This window comes from Elephas maximus, chromosome 1 (genome assembly GCF_024166365.1).
Source record: "Elephas maximus indicus isolate mEleMax1 chromosome 1, mEleMax1 primary haplotype, whole genome shotgun sequence".
Classification (NCBI taxonomy): domain Eukaryota; kingdom Metazoa; phylum Chordata; class Mammalia; order Proboscidea; family Elephantidae; genus Elephas; species Elephas maximus.
Window position 1 is genome coordinate 224,073,443 of NC_064819.1, and position 22,765 is coordinate 224,096,207.

The 22,765-nt window shown below is 36.7% G+C and overlaps 1 protein-coding gene across 14 annotated transcripts in view; it reads right to left on the reverse strand.

Annotated features, from left to right (window-relative positions):
- SYNE1 (spectrin repeat containing nuclear envelope protein 1) overlaps positions 1 to 22,765 on the reverse strand; it is a 558,323-nt gene that overhangs the window by 405,208 nt on the left and 130,350 nt on the right. For 13 of the 14 annotated variants that reach the window (XM_049903961.1, XM_049903931.1, XM_049903918.1 and 10 more), the window contains 6 exons: positions 20,842 to 20,934; positions 18,598 to 18,776; positions 11,461 to 11,657; positions 9,507 to 9,616; positions 6,277 to 6,327; positions 2,570 to 2,677 (listed from right to left, as the gene is read on the reverse strand). In XM_049903961.1, coding sequence (XP_049759918.1) covers positions 2,570 to 2,677; positions 6,277 to 6,327; positions 9,507 to 9,616; positions 11,461 to 11,657; positions 18,598 to 18,776; positions 20,842 to 20,934 — 738 coding nt within the window. The remainder of the gene's footprint in view (positions 1 to 2,569; positions 2,678 to 6,276; positions 6,328 to 9,506; positions 9,617 to 11,460; positions 11,658 to 18,597; positions 18,777 to 20,841; positions 20,935 to 22,765) is intronic. The other variant, XM_049903893.1, reaches the window with a different exon arrangement.

Consider the following 22,765-nt stretch of genomic DNA (forward strand, 5'->3'; position numbering starts at 1 on the left):
CTTTCAGTTAAATAATCTATACACCAGCTCATGTTTTCCAGGAAATGACATTAAACAGGAGTATAAGTCTCTCTTAATAATCCAGGTATTTGCTTTACTTCAAAATACTAAATAATATATAAATGAAAATTGAATACATCAAAATAGTACTGAATTAAAGACCTAAATCTGTGTACAAACGTGTATAAAGAGCTTTGTTCAGGAAGCTGGATTTACATAACAATCATTATGTAAATTGTTATGCTTTAAATATATGGCATTAAAATATTAATACTATATCATTTGTCAGGGTACGATTAAAATAAGCTGAGAATACACACACTAATACTAACCTAAAAAAGTAGTTATTTTAATTAAAGTTCTACATTATACACTAAATTAAACCAAACCAAACCAGTTGCCGGCAAGTCCACTCTGACTCATAGGAACCTTATAGGACAGAGTAGAACTGCCCCATTGGGTTTCCAAGGAGCGCCTGGCGGATTTGAACTGCTGATCTTTTGGTTAGCAGCCGTAGCTCTTAATCACTGAACCACCAAGGTTCCATAGACTAGATTAATACACCCTAAAATATGACTCCAGAACCAAGTATGAACGGAAAATGCCATTAAAATGTGAAATTGCATTAAAGAGCAGGAGGATGGCCTTAAAGGATCTAGTAGATGACACGTCGAAAAGAATTGCAACCTCATAGAAATAAACCAAACCAAAAAACAAACCAAACCCGTTGCTGTCGAGTCAATTCTGACTCATAGTGACCCTATAGGACAGAGTAGAACTGCCCCATAGAGTTTCCAAGGAGCGCCTGCTGGATCTGAACTGCGGACCTTTCGGTTAGCAGCCGCAGCTCCTAACCACGAAGCCTTGGGGTTTCCATAGAAATAAACACGCCTGTAAATTCACATCAGGAACACTAGGGGGAGAAAGTGAATAAAAATTTTACCACAAGAACTTTACCTTCCGTTCCAAGATAATGTAATTAAAAAAAAAAAAAGCCAAAACGTAAAATCAATCTTTAAATTTATTCCAGAGTCCCATGCATGGAAAAACTGGAAAACACACTATTGATTGTATAAACATATAGAAAATGCCGATTACATAACAGATACTGAGATAAAAGAAAACATTTTGTTTTTAAGTTTTAGATTGTCTCATGAGCAGGAATCAACTCAAAGGCAACTAATATTGTTTTGGAGCCCTGGTGGCACAGTGGCTAAGAGCTTGGCTGCTAACCAAAAGGTGGCCAGTTCTAATCTACCAGCCGCTCCTTGGAAACCCTGTGGAGTAGGCCTGCTCCGCCGTTTAGGGTCGCTCTGAGTCGGAATGAGGCAAGAGCAATGCGTTTGATTTGGTTTGGTTTAACCCTATTTTAAGAGACTTGTAATCATCTTTGGCTTTAAAGAGTGTTTTTTATAGTGTTTCTGCTTTGCACTTTTCTAGTCCATTGTTTGCCTCTTTTAAAATAATTTCTATACAAAGGATAACTTTATAGCTTGGAAATTATTTTTTGATAATTCATGCAAAAACTAAAATTTATCAGTGGACTAAAAAAGTAGTATATTTACTCTGTTCTGGTATTTCTGTTCTCAATTTACTGATCTAATTATTTTTAGTGGAGCTCATCCCAGAAAATTGTATTATGGGGGAAAAAGTTACATTGACTTTCAAAGCAAAAAGGTATGTACATACAAGCAAATACTTACCACTTTGCCAAGTTCAATAAACATGATATGATATAATAATATATAAACAAAATATTCAGGCACACTGTATAGCAATACTTATGTAAAATCATACTTAATGCCACAGCTAAATCTTTTATTGTCTGCCATGTTGAATCTCTCACATCACTGTGCCCTTTTTTGGTAGCAAAAAGGATAGAAATATAATGTAGAGTAGAATACACCATACATTTCCCACTGAAATGCAGTGATATTTAAAATAGGAGGAAAAGGTCAGGGCTGTCTAGAATAAACCACAAGTTTTTAATGGGAAAACCCTGTTAGAGGACTTTTGTGTCTTGGAAGTGGAGATCCAATTAAGGACATTCGTCATGAAACTGGGAAGGAAAAACAATAAGCCTGACCTCAACTTGATAAAAGAGTATCGATGTTGGCAGGTTGCTTTAAATATTGATCCCATGAATGGAATCATAACATAAATATTCATGTTGTAATCTGTTACTAAATTCAGTTTATTCTATAGTACTATTCATTTTGACTTTTAAGTATTTTTGTTGTTGTTGTAGAATTTTGTGTTTTGTGACATCTCCAAAAATCACGAGGTCTACAAAAACAGTGACTAGCTGTCTGTGTTCTGGGTCACCTACAAAACGGAGTTCTGGAAAAGTGGTGATATCTCAAAGCTCCGTGTACACTGAGGACACAGTACAATTTAAAACTACCCACTTGGACAGACATACAATTATTAAATTACATGCAAGCTTATCATTTCTTTAAAGGCTTTACTTACTAATACCATTTGAAAGATTAAATGTATATTAAAGGGCATATAGGGAACTTACTCATGTAAGCTTTGGAAACACCGAATTCTCTTTTGCATACATTACCTGATATTTATCCTGCAAACTTGATTCTGTCATCTGTGCCCTTGTCAAATCTCTTTCAAATTGTTCTATCCAAACTTTCATCTCCTTTAAAATTAGCCTGTCTTCTCTCTGGAAGCCGACAGACATTACACTTTTATTAGTAACCATGCATTCATTTAATTGCTGTTTAATACCCAACTGATCCTAGAATAGACATGATTAGTAAGTCCCATTCCTCTCTGAAAAATGTTCTCTCCCTTCTCCTCTCCTGGAGAATAAGAAGCAAAATTAATTCTAATAAAATCTCTTAATTACCTTGCTGGACACCGGGATTCTTTACCTCATTTTTTTTTTTTTCTCAAGAAACACTAATTTAATAAAGAAAATGTGCTCAAGAGTAATGCTCTCAGTACAAAAATACTCAGAAAGGGCACTAGCCGGGATGGAGGCAGAAAGACAGGCGTGAGGGATGGATGCTAACCCAAGGCCATTGGTAGCCCAGAGGACTATTCTGGATGGGATTAATTTTTATTGAATTTGGGAGTTAAAGTCACAATAACATTGCACTACTTGTGCATATTATTATTTAAAAACAATATTCAGAATTATAACACAAGCTCCATGTGGAAGAAAACATATTTAGCATGTTCAATATATACCCTTAGATTCTGGCTACATGGCACACAGAAGAGATTTACCAAATTATCTGCTGAACGAATGCATTCAGGCCTCAACTCACAGCTCAAAAATGAAAAACAAACTGGGATTTACATATTCATTTTCACAAATAATGCCAAGAGCCATTCTATCACTGATTTAGCGAAAATATCCTGAGTTTTTCCCAAGATTCCTTATCTCCTAAGAATGCCAAAGTCATCACAAACATACAATTCCCCACGATTTTATGGCATTTACAAATAGCATTCAACTGCAGCATCTCATTTGATGCTCACAGCCCATGACACAGGTGAAACGATTGTTGCTTTACAGGTGAAGTGTCAGAGCCGAAAGAGCAGTCTATCAAGTCTGACAAAACTGGTTCCAATTTATGACTCAGCCAGGTATTATTCTTGGGCACATTGTTTTAAAACTATCGTTATACCATCACCAAGGAATAATAATACAGGTTTTCCATGGTTTTGGTGAGAACTAGAGATGATCTATGTAGCAAGCCTAGCGCAGAAACTGCATGTAAAGCAGTCATGATCCAAGCCCCTTCTCACCTTCTGGTCTTGCAAAAATGGCCCTCTTCTGCCTGGAACAGCTACCTTACCCTTGTCCCCAGGATAATGCCTTCTTCAGAGCTTAGCTCAGGCATGACCTTCTCTAGGAAGATTCTTCTGACCCAAAGGTCTGGCTTAGGGACCTCTCCTCTGTGCCAGGGGCTCTCAAACTTTAGTGTGCGTTAGAATCACCTGGACGGCATGTAAAAACAGATTTTTGGGCATGGCCCCTGACTGGACTTTCAAGTTCAGATTAGAAGGGAGCCCAAGAATTTGCATTTTTATTAAGTTTCCAGGTGACCCATTGCAGCTGGTCTTGGGACCACATTTTGAGAGCGCTGCTGTATGATCGGAAACCCTGGTGGCGTTGTGGTTAAGTGCACGGCTGCTAACCCAAAGGCTGGCAGTTTGAATCTACCAGATGCTCCTTGGAAACTCTGTGGGGGCAGTTCTACCCTGTCCTATAGGGTCGCTGTGAGTCAGAATCAACTCTATGGCAATGGGATGGGCTGTATGATCACAGTGGTTATAGCACTTGGCTGCTAATCGAAAGGTTGGCAGTTCGAACCCGCCAGCTGCTCCCTGGGATGTGGCAGTCTGCTTCCATAGAGATTTACAGCTTTAGAAACCTTATGGGGCAGTTCTACTCTGTCCTGCAGGGTCGTTATGAGTCGAAATTGACTAGATGGCAGTGGGCTTTTTTGTTTGTTTTTTGGCTCTATGATCCTGTAACAACTTGAGTGTTAACATTCACTCATACACACTATACTGTATTCGTCCACTTACACATCCTCCCAATTACAAATGCTTTACTTATCTTTTTATCCCCATTGCCTAACACAACATCTGGTGCCCAGTATCATTCAATATATAATTATGGAATAAATGACTAATTGGTAACACAATTAATAAGAGAAAGAAATGGAACTGGAGCTTCAGCTCTTTGCACAATGTCACTTCTGAATGAGCATGTAAACGTCATCAAGGCACACGTGTTATCGTTGGTTGATTTTTATGCCCAGAATATCACTAGTAACCCATTCTACTGCGCTCTGTTAAACAAGAAACAGAATGTTCTTGGTCTCAGTCATTCATCCCCAAGGTACTGAGGTCAATCTCACCACTAAGTGGGGACATCCACAGTGAGCATGAACCCCACTGTGGTCCTCCAAGGACAAGCTTGTCAGCATCTTCTGGCATCCCCAACCCTTCCTGCATTTTGAAAGCATAGGGGACTGTCCCTAAGAAGAGCTGTTTAATCACCAAGTGAAACAATTTCACAAAGTCATGTGAGAGAAAAGGATCGCGTTTTTAAAACTTTTATCATTAGAATCCACTTAGAAAATGACTTTTTTTAGTGATCTCAAAGTGTCAAGCAAATTACTAAAAAGTGAAGAGGTAGTTATTTATACACTCAAAATCATCCTTTTTAAGAGGCAAATGAAGCACAAAACAGTATTTAGACTCCCCAAACCCATTAGTCTAGTGGCCTTTTTCCCAATTGGTAACTTCCACACGGATTCAAAGTATATGGGGGTACAGGGTCACTATCAGTCGGAATCGACTCCACAGCACCGGGTTTGGTTTCTTTGGTGTATATGCCTAAAGAAAATTACAATCACCTAAAATCCAAGTGGCTAGCCTGTCAGCATTCACTCTCTCTCTCTCTTTCTCTCTCCCTCTCTCTCGCTCTTCCATTCATGCATACACACAGGCATATTTATATACATAAACTCATGCTTCTCGGAGCACAATATAAAATTAATGTAACATTTGATATGAAATCAGTTATTTCTAATTCTCCATTCCAATGTTGACATAAAATCTATTGTGTTGCTAGATCCTTATGCTCAGGCCTAAATGGAAAATAAAGAAGGATGGAAAAGCTGAAGTGTAGGATTCATACTCCATAACCTGGATAGAAGAAGAATTCATAATCATTCATTCCACAATTTTTTTTTTTTTTTTGAGGATCTACCATGTGTCATGAACTGGATGAGACTATGTAACCCAATATTGATCAGAAAAGATGTGATGTGCCTTACAGGCTTATAACCAAGTCGAGTAGAACTGTACAGGCTTATAAGCCAATGGAACACTTACCTTTTCTAATTATTTTTTGCTTAGTATTTGAATATATAAAAATGAACTTTATAACTTTATTCTGATTTTCTGCATTACATTTAAAGACATAAAACACAGATATTGTGCATTCTTTCTTTCATTAGTGCTATTAGGGTTATTAAAGAGAAATTAATTGATACCATCTTACAATCAAAGATTAGTGGGAAAGTCTATGCAAGTGGCTTAGACTGCAGCTACCCTTTGAAAACACACACATGAGTTATTTATTGTATTAGAAAGGATAAGCAAGTAACAAAACTGAGGTATTAAAAAGAAATGTATATATAAGGACAAATACATGCAAAAGAGCAGCTAATAAGCTATGGAATGCAGGATGTTTGAAAGAGGTCGCTCACTACTTCAAGATTACTTAAATCTTACCTTAAAATTTTGGATATAATTTGCAAAAGATGGAAAACCTGGAAGTATTTCCTAACAATATGAAAAGACAATATATAGAAAAAATAATATGAATCAAGAACAAAAATCATATTGGAGACAAGAAGAAAACCAATGGAGGGGCATCTGTTTATAAAGAAATAGGCAATAATCCTTTTAAGGGTGTAATTCATTGAAGATGTTTTCATGACTTTGGAAAATATAAAATGATGAGCTCCCATCAGGCAATGTATTTACCTGGCAAATGGCAAGCTTTTATTTTAATTTGTAATAGTCATGTGTAGCAACAAACATTTTTGATAGCCATATCTTGAAATAACATAAAACATTTTAGAAGAACTATGTGAAGAAAGAAGTAGATGGGCTCATGGTTTCCCTATAAATATACTCGACATACACATCTCAGTGTTCCTGTAACAATTGGAACTGTGCTGTTTCTGAAGACAGGCAGTAATATTTGTTAAAATGGAAGAATGGATGAGAAGATAAATAAAATTTAACAGTTGAGACAGTTAAGCCAAGAGATCTATTTTTTTTTTAATAATTTAAGCTAATTATCCAAGGAATAATTTTAGGGAAAAAGTGTTTTTTATCAGTTTTAGTGGTTGACTTAAGAAAGGCATGGCAATGCCTATTTCCAATAGGAAAAGTAGATTTTAAATGGAATCCATAAAGATATTTAATGTAAACAAATTCATGGAGGGGACACAGAAATCAAATATTTAAAAAAAAAAACTGGAAACCTGGTAGATATGGTAAGGCCATATTTTAAAAAATGAATTAAGAAAGCTATTTAAGACCCGAGTACATAGGAATTGAGTATTTGGAGGTGATGGCATCAGCTTCCCTAATATATATGTAGTTTATAAAATCTTAAGGCCTCATCACAGAATTAGCTGTTCCTTTAGCGGCATTAAATGAATGTAAGCCCTACATCATAAAAAATATATAAAATTCTCAGTTCCATATTTCCATACTCAAGATATTCAATTCTAGAAATGTATGTCCTATATTACAAATGCCACATTTTTTAAAAGGCAAAGGTTTACAATACACTTTCCTCAAAATTAAACTTTGAAATGACCCCAAAGAAACCACATGCAACCTCTTTTGGGGGAATGGATAAAGGGAATTTAAGATAAATAATCATCATTTATTTTCTAGATGATTAAATTATTCATTAATACACATGTGGTCACCACGAGTTGCAGTTGACTCGATGGCAAGTAGTTTGTTTTTGTTTTTTGATAGGGCTTTTGTGTACTCCATTTCTGCTCATGAGCATTAACTAAAGTATCTCCTTTAATTTCTTCACATGTTTCCAGTCACAAAGTTTATTCACCTGGAGCATTGATTAATGTCAGAGAAATCAGAACATGAAAAACTCAGAAACCAGATCAGAAATAAATCTAATTGGACTTTAGATATGAAAACCAGATGAAACTCTGTTTTTCTCTATGCCAAGTGAGGCAAGCCAATTATTCTTTCTCACGGAGTTTCTTATTCACACACCAACATCCATGTCCAATTACATAGGAAGCCCCAGATGACTCCAAAGAGCATGCCCCAATGTGTACTAGGACTTGCACATACAGCCTTTGCTTTACATTTTTTGGTGCAACTTAGAAATATTTACTTTGCTTACTATTGATAAGCTACTCTGGAGGCCAACGGTGTGGACCAATACTAGCAAGAAAAAAAATGGTTTCCTGAAGTTATAATTTTTAAGAAAACTAATAGTTCGATCGAAGTCCAGATTAACTTCATTGAAGAGACCTAGGAAATACCAGTTACCTTTGTTTTCCTTAATTCTTTTATCAATTCACTCATTTCTAACCTTTATTGCAGTGCCTTTTCCTATTCGAAAACTTCTGATTATGCTCCATGACCTTTCCCTTCCTTAGACATATGGCCAAGTCTATTTGGAAAATCACATTTTAACTTTTTTTTCTTTTTAAATTTTCTTTCTGCTCTTCATTGTAATCTAAAACTACTCTGAAAACCCAAGTGGAGACCTGGGCAACTAGGAAAGACATCTTAAAAATTCCATTTATTATTTTCTCTGATGTCATTTTGTCTTATAATTAATTTAAAATTCGATGTTGAATCTGCCTTTCTATAATAATATAAAATATATAACATTACTTTAGAAAGATCAGAAGAATGGTAATCTCCACTGTTTTTAAGGACCAGGAAACTGGGCTTCCTGGTGTATTGGCTAGAGTGTAAAATGGGACAAATTTCTACAGAGGAATTTGAAAAATCATTTTAGAAAGCCTTGTAAAACTTTAAGCCCCTTTGCCTAGGACTTGTATGTCTAGGAGATAATCTTAAAACAGCACTTTACTTTAAGATTGTTCATAAAAGCATTATTTTTAATAGCAAAAAATCAGGACTTTTGAACAATGCATATTAGATAAAAAAAAAAAAAATTATAGTACATCTATATGATGACCTGGCAAGAATGACACAGAAAAAGTTCTTTATGATGTTAATAGTAAAAGAAAATTAAAAAATGGAATATATGAGATAATTCTATTTCTGTTAAGATATTATACGTGACTACCGATGCATAGGAAAGTCTTGGGAATTAACATCAACATATCTATAGTGTTTTTTTTTTTTTTTTTCTAGGATTGGCTATCTCTCGAAGGTCAAGTACAGGCAATTTCTTTTCCTTTTTTTAAATTTATTTTTGACAATGAACCATATGAAAAAACTGTGAAACTTATTTAAACTTTTGAAAGGCTGACAACATATTATCTCAATGAATAATTAGAACTTGTACAAATTGTGCCTTACTTCCATACGTTTGCTGTGCGTAGCAGTTTACATAATAAAATCTAAAAGTCAAAATCAGATTTCATTAGAACAAGAGGACTCAATATCTAGATGTGCAAGTGATATGATGGATATAAAATTACTTCCACCCACAAATTACTAAAATGGAGTTTCCCAACACTGCTATCTTCCCCCAATTTTAACATCAGCATTATGTATCTAGCATTTATTATTCTCTGACATATCCAACATACAACGCAGAGAAACTTTTTCCTCTAATTTGCTCCTCATTTGGTGATATCCATTCTTTACTCAATAGCTCACATATTAAAAGGCATTCCAATTTAATCTTTTGGAAAACAGCATGCCTAAAAACCTGAGTCATTATCACTGAGTATACTCTCAGTACTTGAAGAAAAAGAAATACCTACATCATTCTCTTGCCCCTCAATACCAGTATCGTGGACATCAGGGTAATGTTTCAGAAACTGGGCTACGTAGGTCATTATGGACTTCTCATCTGGTTTATCCACATCGACATCTGAGAAAAAACAGAACAAAATGTCAATAAATTAATTATCATCGATTGGATTTGAATAATACAAGCTTTGAAATCTATTACATCAGTAAATACTATCCTCAATGCAGAAGAAAAATAGAATTGCTATTTAGATATTTTTTGGGCAGAGGGGAGGCCAATTTAGGGTAAATGATAGGTGGTAGAAATTTTATAACTCAGAGGACACATTTTAACGAGTTTTCAGGAAGGTAGGACATGCTTCATTTAAATAATCTCAAGATTCATTCAGCAGAAATCTAAGATACTATATGGTTATTCAGACATTCCATCTAGTTAATAAAATATAAATAATATGCAAATTTCAGATTTGGGGTACGTGGGTGGTATAAAAAGGCTTACAGGTCTGGGGCTTGATGAGAAGAGACCATCTAGCTCATATAGTGTAGATGGCCAAGTTTAGTAGAGCCTCCCCCCACCTGCCAAATTTTGCCTTAGAAAATAGAGAGAAGTCTTATATTAAATTCTTTAAATAGTGTCTCCACTGTGGGGCATTTTCTCTAAATTGTTGTACTTTGAAAAATCGAGTACTATTTGAGAGGGATGTATTAGCCTAAAAAGATCTCAATCATTGTGGTTTTGAAGCTTATACATGTTACCTAATAAACCCAGTAAAAATCAGGTAAATACAGTTCCATAGATTTAGTAATTGTTCCTGCAGGTAAGGCTGCATAAATTAAAATGCTGAATACTATAAACACATCTTTTAAAGATGGCTTTTGAAAACACATAGGGCTGCCATGAGTCAGAATCAACTCGACAGCAACTGCTTTTTGTTTTTCTTTTTAAAGTAATATGAAAAGAGATTTCATTTCAGAGATTACAAATAGAAAATATGCACCAACAGAGCAACCGAAAAAAAAAGAAAAAAGAAAACACACCAAAATCAAAATATAGCATTGCCCTAATGCTTTTTATAAAGTTTAATTGTGATTTGAGAAATACTTTCTAGGGACTAAAAAAAAAAAAAAGTTTTTTTTTTTTTTTTTTAATCCATGTAGGATTTAAAAAGTGCAGCACTCAAATGACTTGAAAGGAAACAAAGATAATATCTTCTGGAATTTGTCAGATGACTGGAAGGTGACTTTAGAGATGACAAGATCGTTGATAAAGAAGCATGTGAAGAACGAGAAAAAGTTTCATAAAATGCAAACATGGCGAAAATGCTACATTTAATACATGATTTAACGTAGTATATACTCCTCTTGTAACCATCAAAGAATATTTTCTTCTCTTTTTAAACTATTCCTCGGGTTCTTATAATAGCGGTCTCATACAGTATTTGCCCTTTTGCAACTGACTAATTTCACTCAGCATAATGCCTTCCAGAGTCCTCCACATATGTTCTGAAATGTTTCCCAGGTTCATCGTTGCTCTTTATCAATGCGTAGTATTCCATTGCATGAATATACCATAATTTATTTATCCATTCATTGTTGATGGGCACCTTGGTTGCTTCTATCTTTTTGCTATGTAAACAGTGCTGCAATGAACATGGGTGTGCATATATCTGTTCGGATAAAGGCTCTTATTTCTCTAGGATATATTCCAAGGAGTGGGATTGCTGGATTGTATGGTAGTTCTATTTCTAGTTTTTTTTTTTTAAGGAAGTGCCAAATCGATTTCCGAAGTGGTTGTACCATTTTACATTCCCACCAGAAGTATACAAGTGTTCCAGTCTCTCCACAGCCTCTCCAACATTCATTATTTTGTGCTTTTTGGATTAATGCCAGCCTTGTTGGAGTGTAACTTCCATGTTTAAGACACACAAACCTACCATGCTGAGGTGTCCCAACCACCCTACATACCTTCGGGATCTAGTAGTCTTGGGATCCCCAGTTCCGTTTCGGCAATAGTGAAAGCCTCTTCCAGGTTTTCCCTATTAGGTCTTCCTTTCACTTTCTCCAAGTCCACTAGTTCTGGTCGAATAGCATGGATAACTGAATGAAAGGCAACTCCACTTCTCCAACTCCGTCCAAAGTCTTTTACTTCTATTCCAGCCTGCCTTAATATGACAAAGAATAAGATAATGTTACATTACAGATAGTGTTTTCCTAAGGCCCCATGCAAAATCCATTCCTCTTCAGTAATAAATCATGTGCAGTTACCCACATCATTAACTATTTGTGTTAGTTATCTAGTGCTGCTATAACAGAAATACCACAAGAGGATGGATTTAACAAACGGAAATTTATTCTCTCACAGTCGAGGAGGCTAGAAGTCCAAATTCAGGGTGCCAGCTTCAGGAGAATGCTTTCTCTCTCTGTCGGTTCTGGGGAAGGCCTTTGTCATCAATCTTCCCCCGGTCTAGGAGCGTCTCAGTGTAGGGACCCCAGGCACAAAGGACATGCTTGTCTCCTAGCAGTTCTTTCTTGGTGGCATGAGGTCCCTCTCAGCTCACTTCTCTCTCCTTTTATCTCTTGTAAGATAAAAGGTGATACAGGCAACACCCCAGGGAAAATCTCCTTATGTCTGATCCAGGCTGTGACCTGAGTAAGGGTGTAGCATCCTACCCTAATTCTCTTTAACATAACCTAATCTTGCCTCATTAACTACAGGCAGAGATGAGGATTTCTAATACCTAGAAAAATTGCATCAGATCACAAAATGAAGGATAACCACATAATACTGGGAATCATGGCCTAGTCAAGTTGACACACATTTTGAGGCGACATCATTCAATCCATTTTTGAGAAATACTAAGCAAAACAAATGTTTGTTGGGTAAGAAGATACAATGTGGAAATTCTAGTTTCACAATTAGAGCTTTCTATATTAGGTTCTTCAGTAATTTAGATACTCAATTTAAAACACATTTTTACATTTCTTTAAAAGAAAAACCAGTTTTAAAAAATGTCTGGTAAAATAAAAAAGGAAAAATTAAAAAACACCAACAGTGGTAATAATTCACCATTGTATAGTTTGCTTGAAAGACGTATCTAACAAGTTTCTCATGATAAACAGCATATACACACCTCAGTCCTCCAAGTGACATCTTTGCTTTTTAACTCTTTAAAAAGGTCTTTTGCAGAAGGCTTGTCCGATGCAATTCATCGTTTGATTTCTTGACTGCTGCTTCTGTGGGCATCGATTATAGATACAAGTAAAATGAAATCCTTGACAACTTCAATATTTTCTCCATTTATAATGATGTTGCTTACCAGTTCAGTTGTAAAGATTTTTGTTTTCTTTATGTTGAGGTGTAATCCGTGCTGAAGATTACATAGTCTTTGATCTTCATCAGTAAGTGCTTCAAGTCCTCTTAACTTGTAGCAAGCAAGGTTGTGCCATCTGCATATCGCAGGTTCTTAATGAGCCTTCCATCAATCCTGATGCTGTGTTCTTCATATAGTTCAGATTCTAGAATTATTTGCTTAGCATACAGTAACCCTTTGTTCTGTTCAAATGAATGCCTCTTGGTCTATGAGCACAATTAAGCGTTCTGGAATTCCCATTCTTCACAATGTTATCCGTAATTTGTTATGATCCACACAGTAAAATGCCTTTCCTTAGTCAATGAAACTCAGGTAAACATCTTTCTGGTATTCTCTGCTTTAAGCCAGGGTCGATCTGACATCAGCAGTGATATCCCTCATTCTACTTTCTCTTCTGAATCCCACTTGAACTTCTGGCAGTTCCCTTTTGATGTACTGCTGCAACCGTTTTTCGATTATCTTCAGCAAAATTTTACTTGTGTATGATACTAATGATATTGTTTGATAATTTCTACATTCTTTTGGATCATCTTTCTATGGAATGGGCACAAATATAGATCTCTTCCAGTCAGTTGGCCAGGTAGCTGTCTTCCAAATTTCTTGGCATAGACTAGTGAAGGCTACCACTGCTGCATCAGTTTGTTGAAACATCTCAGTTGGTATTCTATCAATTCCTGCATGCTTGTTTTTTGCCAATGCCTTCAGTGCAGCTTGAACTTCTTCCTTCAATCCCAGCAGTTCTTGATCATATGTTATCTCCTGAAATGGTGGAACATCTACTAATTCTTTGTGGTAGAGTGACTCTGTGTATTCCCTCCATCTTCTTCTGTTGTTTCCTGTATCACTCAGTATTTTTTCCCATAGAATCCTTCAGTATTGCAGCTCAAGGTTTGAATTTTTTCTTCGGTTCTTTCAGCTTGAGAAATACTGAGCATGTTCTTGCCTTTTGGTTTTCTAACTCCAGGTATTTGCACATTTCATTATGATACTTTGTCTTCTCGAGCTGCCCCTTGGACTTTTCTGTTCAGCTCTTTTACTTCATCCTTTCTTCCATTTGCTTTAGCTACTTTACATTCAAGAGCAAGTTTCAGAGTCTCTTCTGACATCCATTTTGGTCTTTTCTTTCTTTCCTGTCTTTTTCATGACCTTTTGCTTTCTTAATGTATGATGTCCTTGATGTCATCCCACAACTTCTCTGTTTTCAATGTTCTCAGTTTTCAATGTTCAATATGTCAAATCTATTTTTGAGATGGTCCCTAAATTCAGGTGGGTTATATTCAAGGTTGTACTTTGGCTCTCACGGACTTGTTTTAATTTCCTTCAGCTTCAACTTGATCTTGTATATGAGCAATTGATAGTCTGTTCCAGAGTAGGCCCCTGGCCTTGTTCTGACTGATGATACTGAGTTTCTCTACTGTCTCTTTCCACAGATGTAATTGCTTTCATTCCTGCATATTCCATCTGGTGAGGCCCACGTGTATAGTTGCTGTTTATGTTGTTGAAAAACTGTATTTCCAATGAATAGGTCGTTGGTCTTGCAAAATTCTATCATATGATCTCCAGCATGGGTTTCTATTATCAAGGTCATGTTTTTCAACTACTGATCTCTGTTTCCAACTTTCACATTCCAATGACCAGTAATTATCAATGCATCTTGATTGCACGTTTGACCAATTTCAGACTGCAGAGGTTGGTAAAGACCTTCAATTTCTTCATCTTTGACATTAGTGATTGTTGAGTAAATTTGAATAATAGTCATATTAACCAGTCTTCTTTGTTGTTGTTGTTAGGTGCCGTCAAGTTGGTTCAGACTCATAGCGACCCTATGCACAACAGAACGAAACACTGCCTGGTCCTGAGCCATCCTTACAATCGTTGATATGCTTAAGCTCATTGTTGCAGACACTGTGTCAATCTACCTCCTTGAGGGTATTCCTCTTTTCTGCTGACCCTGTGCTCTGCCAAGCATGATGTCCTTCTCCAGGGACTCATCCCTCCTGACAACATGTCCAAAGTATGTAAGACGCAGTCTCGCCATCCTTGCTTCTAAGGAGCATTCTGGTTGTACTTCTTCTAAGACAGCTTTGTTCGTTCTTTTGGCAGTCCATGGTATATTCAATATTCTTTGCCAACACCACGATTCAAAGGCATCAACTCCTCTTCGGTCTTCCTCATTCATTGTTCAGCTTTCACATGCATATGATGCGATTGAAAATACCATGGCTTGGGTCAGGCGCACCTTAGTCTTCTTTGTAGGCTATGGATATTATCCTATCCCTGACAGTGCTGTACTTTAGGGTAGATCTTGAAATGTTCTTTTTTACAATAAACGTGATGCCGTTCCTCTTCAATCTGTTATTCCTGGCATAGTAGACCATTTACCTGTCTGATTCAAAATGGTCAATAACTGCCCATTTCAATCTTTATGCAGTCTATTTCATTTTTGACAACTTCCAATTTTCCTAGGTTCAAACTTTGTACATTCCACGTTCTGACTACTAACGGGTGTTTGCAGGTGTTTCTTCTCATTTTGAGTCATGTCGCATCAGCAAATGAAGGTCCCAAAAAATTCACTCCATCTATGTCAAGGTTGACTCTACTTTGAGGAGAAAGATCTTCCCCAGTCCTATCTTGTGTGCCTTCCGACCTGAGGGGCTCATCTTCTGGCACTATATCAGACAATGTTCCTATGTTATTCATAAGGTTTTTACTGGACAATTTTTTTAGAAGTAGATCACCAGATCCTTCTTCCTAGTCTGTCTTAATCTGGGAGCTCCACTGAAACCTGTCCACTACAGGTACCCCTGCTGGTATTTGAAATACCAGTGGCATAGCTTCCAGCATCAGAGCAAAAAGCAAGCCACCACAATACGACAAACTGACAGACCAGTGGTGGGTGAAAGGAGTGTTTTCTAAACTAAATCGGGGGCTTCAGTTACTTGAAAACATGGACACAAACACTGATTGCTTTGCTAAAGTCTATAAGGCAGAATTGGGAAGCAGTGACATGTTACTGTGAAATATATGAAGAAAAAAGGAAAAGAACTATACAGAAAACTCTGATTTTCTGATGGTGGATAATCGAATTATCTTATCTCCAGGGATAACCCACGTGATCTGGTACCTTCCACAAGTGGAGTTACTACCGCAACTTATAAAGCACCAACGTCGTCCAACTCTTCTTCATCACTGGAGTAAATTTTTATGATTTGTGTATTTTTTATGTATGTATTGATGTATTAAAATATATCTGTAAGTCTGTATGTAATGTTTCCAACCCCCAAAGACAAATATTGGATTTATGAAGATATCAATAATAAAAGACAATAATAATTAAAAATAATTTAAAAAAATGAGGTATTTGACTTATGCCAGCACCATCTTACAACACAGTCATCAGAACAGAACCCTGTTGTAAGTCGGGGACTACCTGTACTGAATAATATAATAAATTGACAAATGTCTTTAAATTTTATCTCAGCAAATTTCAGCTTCTGAAGCTTCCGAGGACTTAGCCATGTCAAATAAGAAGTTGTTTGCAAAGTACATACTTAGATAGTATATTTAGCATCTTTGAGAAGAATTATCAACAATTTGGCACCAAAATGGAATCATGTGTTCATTACAGAATTTCCAGAGCAGAAAAGTCATTTCCTCAAACCTCTACAACTTTTATAACTCTAAAATAAATGGATCTCATTGATGTGTTCATGAATAGAGAAACCTTTGGATCCATAAATCTGGACATTTACATAGATAAGGAAAATACAACCCAAAATGATGCTACAAGCATGGAGGTTGTAAGAATGAATGACTTGGAGCTGTCACAGTAAGGTCCCTGCCCATCTCTGAAACCCAGTACACCACAGGTAGAGAAACTAAATACAAGAGAACAAGAGCATTAAATCAGAATTTATCTCGAGGTACTGTCTTGTTGTTGTTAGCTGCCATCAGGTTGGCCCTTAACTCAGTGACCCCATGCACAACGAAAATAAAAGCTGCCCAGTACTGCACCTTCCCCATGATCAGATGCAGATCAGACTGTTGAAAACAACATGGTTATCATTGACTACTTTTCAAAAGTAGATCGCTAGGCCTTCCTAGTCCATCTTAGTCTGGAAGCCCTGCTGAAATCTGTTCAGCATCACAGCACCATGTAAGTCTCTACTGACAGACAGGTGGTGTCTGCACTTGAAGTACATCAGCTAGGAATCGAACCTGGGTCTCCTGCAGGGAAGGCGAGACATCTACCACTGAACCACCACTGCTTTCAGCAGAATACTAAATAGAAACCATTTCAGTATTGGTGAATGTAATGCTGTGTGAAGCAGTGGACAAAGGAATATCCATCACATCAACATTTCCACAAAGTTTGATTGCAACAGCATCATGACACAGGTCATACCATGTGGTCACCAGTCCCTCCTACCAAACCCTTTTCCTCTCCCTGCCCATTTCAGCTCCAGTAGGGATTAGTAATGCCTCCTGTAAATGGGATGCAAACAATGTACCAGCAATGTGGGCAGGGCTTTTTACTTGATGCCCACTATAGATTCTAAAAAGCTACAAAGCTTTGCTTTTAAAAATATTCCTGGCACCTCGAATCATAAAAATACACCCCAAATTAGAAAACCACCTACACACTTACCAGCTAAATAAAACTTGCATATATATTAGTAACACTAATTGCTTCTTCTCTATGTTTATCTTTTTCTCGCCTTATTTTTGCTCTTCAACTGCTTTAAAAATAGAACACCCTATTTTTGGTACCTCAATATTTTATAATGATAAGTACATGTTTACAACTGTTTTCCAAAAGTAGAGAATCAGATTCAGTTCTAGGCAGGCAAAACAAGGCAGGAAGTGAGTCAATTTTTCATGTCATTCAGGAAAAACAAATAATAAACACAGCTTTTTTTTTTCTATGTGAAGTGGCCTTACCACTGAGCAAAAAATATCAGTATGCTCAATTGACAAGTCCATTAAAATTGCTAGGAGAAGATATTTGTTTCGAGTAGCAATTTTTTCTCCAGCATTATACCACAAATGTATAAGCATGTAATTGCATTAAGCTTGGTAGGAAACTGAAAACTAGAAGCAAATTTTCGGCCCATAAAGCTGGAGCTGACAAAGGAATCTATATGCCAGACAAACCAAAAACCAAATCCATTGCCATCGAGTCAATTCTGACTCATAGCAAACCTATATGCCAGATAAAAGGTGTAACCAAAGACAGAAAATTAAAAAAGAAAATTACTAGAAAAGCTTCAGAAAATAAGACCAAAATAATTATCTTAGAATGTGAGTTTTAGCTCACATTATTACTAAATAGAACCCAAAGTCTTTTGAAGAAATATGCATGTTTGAACCTCTAATTTATTTCTGAAAAGACTATTTAATAGGAGCAAAAACTCTAACCCAGGACCTAAATAGAACTAGCCCTCAAGCAACTAATCAAAGTGTAGGGATTGATCAATTTAATGCATCAGGCCCAATCACAACATGAATGAGGAATGAAGAAGGGAGTTAGTTGATTTTATTACAGCATTTTCCTAATGTATTAGTGGTGATTTGTGTTTATATTTTAGTTTAAAGAAAGAGTGAAACAAGAGCTAAAGCAAGATCATTCATTCCATTGTCTCTTCAAGTTTCAGTCACTCCGAGGCACAATCAGGAATTAAGCTGGTAACCAAAATTACTTAAGAATTTTGAACTTAAACTCAGGACTTACTTGGTTACTGTGTACTGAACCCAGTTTAGTAAAGCCTTCTTAGCGTTTCCCTGGACCTTGGTGGCCACCTTCCGTTTACTGGGAGGGCTGGCGGTCTCTGCGCTGAGGGTGCTATCCACAGAGGACGTGCTACTGGACAAAGACTCCAGCTGCGGGAGGTTGCTGGTCAGCTCTTCAATCTGTGTGCAGTTAACCATCAGGAAAGAAAGAAGAATTATCTTTTTTCTTCTTTCCTCAGACATTTTTCTTTTCCAGGCTTAAAATTTTCCAACAAAAAATGATTTACTTTAACTCTACAACCACACAGAAAATCCTGATAATGTCCACTTAATTGTGCAGTTAGTAATTTGAACTATTGAATTATCACGTAATCAAAATTTCCTGAGTTGAAGGGGCCAGTCCTCAGCCATCACATAATTTAACTACCCTCAAATGCATGAACCTTGTACAAGTGAATAAATTAAAGCTCAGAAAAGTTATTTATCTGAAAACACGGCTAACGCAAGAACCCAGGGTACCTGAAGATCAATTCAACGCTGTTGTTACTGAGTCTCCATCTGACACACTGTGCAATCCATTGAAAATATTGTACTTTTTTTGGTTGTTATTTGTTACGTGCCATTGAGTCCATTCAGACTCATAGTGACCTCATGTGACAGGTTACAACTGCTCTATAGGGTTTTCTGGCTGTAATCTTTACAAGAGCAAATTGGCAGGTCTTTCTCCCATGGAGCAGCTGCGTGGGTTCAAACCACCAACCATTTGGTTAGCAGCCAAGCACTTAACCGTTGCACTATCAGTAATTAAACATTTGCAATACTATTACAGAGCCCTGGTAGTGTAGTGATTAAGAGCTTGGCTGCTAACCAAAAGATCAGCAGTTTGAACCCACCAGTCGCTCCTTGGAAACCCTATGGGGCAGTTTTACTCTGTTCTATAGGGTCAATATGAGTCAATATGAGTTGGAATCTACTCGGCCGCAACGGGTTTACTTTTTTTGGTTTTAATACTATTACGTGATGTACAGAATGCTGTCTGGTTACACTGGGGAATATGTGTCTACAAATATGTGTAGCAGGTCATCATATTATACTCCTTCTTTGGAGATTCTTGCCCAAAATATACAGGGATATAATATAAAACATGAGAGGCAATTCATAGTTAAACTTCGTATTTTACATTAAAGACCCCCCACAGTCAACAGGAAGCCATCTTCCCCACCTTTATCGTTCATCCTCTGTCTCAGCCACACAAACTGCTTTCATTTCCACGCAGACACCGCAGCCTTCCTCCCCACTTACCTGTGTTCGGGGATACCCTCACCTGCACAACTGCTGCTGCCACTTTCTCTTTCTTGTAAAAACCCTAACCACGCGTGACAGTTCCCTCCTCCATGAAGCGTTTCCTAATCGGCACTGTTTTAGGTGATCTTTCTCTCTATGTACCATATTTTTATGCAAATAATGCACAGGTTATGTGTTTTTTGCCAACCAAGCAATTCCCTCATGCATTATTTTTCTAGGCATGCAATGTGCATTATATGTGTGAGCCCGTTATTTATATGGGCACATTATTTGTGAAAATTACAGTATGTATGTGTGTATATATACATATTATATACATAAGCTCTTTCTATTGGTATTTTTAAGTGCCTGCTTATGACTTGGTTATATCTATACGTATCTTAACACCCTGCCACAACGTAAGCTCTTCAAGGGCACATGTGGTGTCTTATTCCTGTGTGCGTTTTCTTTGCATCTAGAACTGCACCTTTTATACAGGGATAAATATTTGTTAAATACATGAATGAGTTAATAAAATAAAACCTAGTAGTTAAAACACGCTCTCTCTAGGTAACGATTCTGGATGAAATGGCAAGTTAACGTCTCTCCTTCTGGTTTTACTGGAACATAGAATGCCTCCCTTTGCAGAGAAGAAAGAGAATTAATTCTCCTTAGCTTTTCTATACCTGTATTTCAGCTCCATTGCATCTTGCCTACTTAGCAGTTTGTGTACCTCTGCTGGATTTTCTCTGGTGAAGGGGGCTTCTCTGTACAACACTTTCACATGGGGAGAAGAGAAAATTCTTCCTCTACCAAAAAAGCAAGGTATGTATGAAGGCCATATTTCTGCTAAACTGAGTCTCAGCACTGAAGGTTTGGCAAATAAGGGCATTCTTAAAATGTCTACCCCTCCCTCCTGCATGACATGCTATCAACGAGAAAAGGAACTCTAATACCATACCTGGAAATAGAGAATAATGGTCCATATCAATCCAAGAATTATGGAGGGTCGGCCATCAGCTATATCAGTGGAGTTAATGTTGACTAATTTAATCTGTTTAAAAAGAAAAACTGTACTAGTAATGTGTCAGAAGATTACGACTCATTTATTTATGCACTAATTAGGACTTTATTAGACATGAGTAAGATTTGGTCATGCCTGTGCAGTGGTACACAAGAGTAAGCATGGTGAGCATAAAAACCAACAAGCACACAGTTGCAGTGAAAATTTCAGGGGTATCCATTAGTTACACAACAACAAAAATATAAAATGAATTTCGAGCACTTCCTTTGTTTCAAGTTTAAAAACTATGATATCATGCAAAGAATTACTAACAAAATGCCAGGCGGAAAAATAAAGAAAAGGTTATTCTGTACATTCAGAAGTTGACTGGAACTTAAAAGAAACCGTGAGGAGCAGTTTAGGAAGATGCACTTACTTTGAAGTTTGTTACCAAATAGCATGAAACTTAGGTTCTCTTTTACCTATAAAAATCTGGAGTTAAATATTCTAAAATTTGTACTAACCGGTGATCCTCTGTACATGGACTGACATGAAAAACAAAGGAGAAGATGATACGTATACATAGATAAACTTTCAAAATCAGCATTCTCTGTGCAAAGGGAAAAAATCGTGGGTAGCAAATCTCGAGCATGATTTTCAGGATACCTTCTGAAGACGAGTAAAGGAAAATCAGGACTTCGTAAAACAGGAAGAGAGTAATAGGGTTCAGTTGCCCACTACTGGATCAGGATAATTATAAAGCATTATGGGTAGATATCAATCCGTCTACACACTTTCCCAATTATTCATTTCACTGTTTTCTCAATTACTAAAAAAAAAGAAGTTATTTCCTAGGTCCAAGCAAAATATCATCTCTATAGGATGCAGTCAATGACTGCTCCTTCTCCTTTTCACAAACCCTCAGCAAACTAGACCAAGACAATGAAGTACTCGGTAGAATTGGAGCTCAATGATTTTCAACCAAGGTTTCATTAGATGTGTTGTTAATAATAAAGCTCAGAAGATTGTAAACGGTTTACTCTGAAAACATTTATCCAATCCAAAATCATTCCCAAAATACTTTACACTTGAATAATTAAATTTACTAGTATTACATGAGAGAGGTAGAGTAAAAATATACCCATGTGGTAGTTGTTTCACTGATCAAATTCATTCATCAAGTTCAGGGACAAAAAAAAAAAGAGAATTGCCATCAATCATAAGCTTATATATCTATTGATTTTAAACCTGGTACAGTATAATACATGCTTACAGAAAATCAAGAACACCAAAGTGCATTAATCTTTCGTGATAGAGCCAACTACAGTTTCTATAACAATTTCGATGGCTCTAGTTTACATCTGGAAACCCTGGTGGCATAGTGGTTAAGAGCTATGGCTGCTAACCAAAAGGTCGCCAGTTCGAATCCAGCAGGCACTCCTTGGAAACGCTACGGGCAGTTCTACTCTGTCCTATAGGGTCACTAGAGTCGAAATTGACCCAAAGGCAAAGGGTTTGGGCTTGGTTTTGGTTTCGGTTTAGTTTACATCTTCTCCAGAATTTTCTCTACACCCTTATTGGTATCTATCAACCACAAATTGATAACAAATGCTCTTATCATGTGATTCATGAGTTCCCTAGAGGATAGACTATTTTCCTTTCCTTGTACATCATTCTTTTTAAAAACACAACTGAATATAACTTGAATTTCTTACCCCAACCTATCTCTAACTGTTCTCCATTATTAATTTGTTCAATTTATTATAGAGCCTAAAGAACCTTTCGCTCAATTTTTGAAGAAAAGTGTTTTTCATAATCATTTTTTATCCTAAAAACGACTTTGTGATGAGTTTGCTAAGCCCAGGTTTTCACCTTTCCTCCT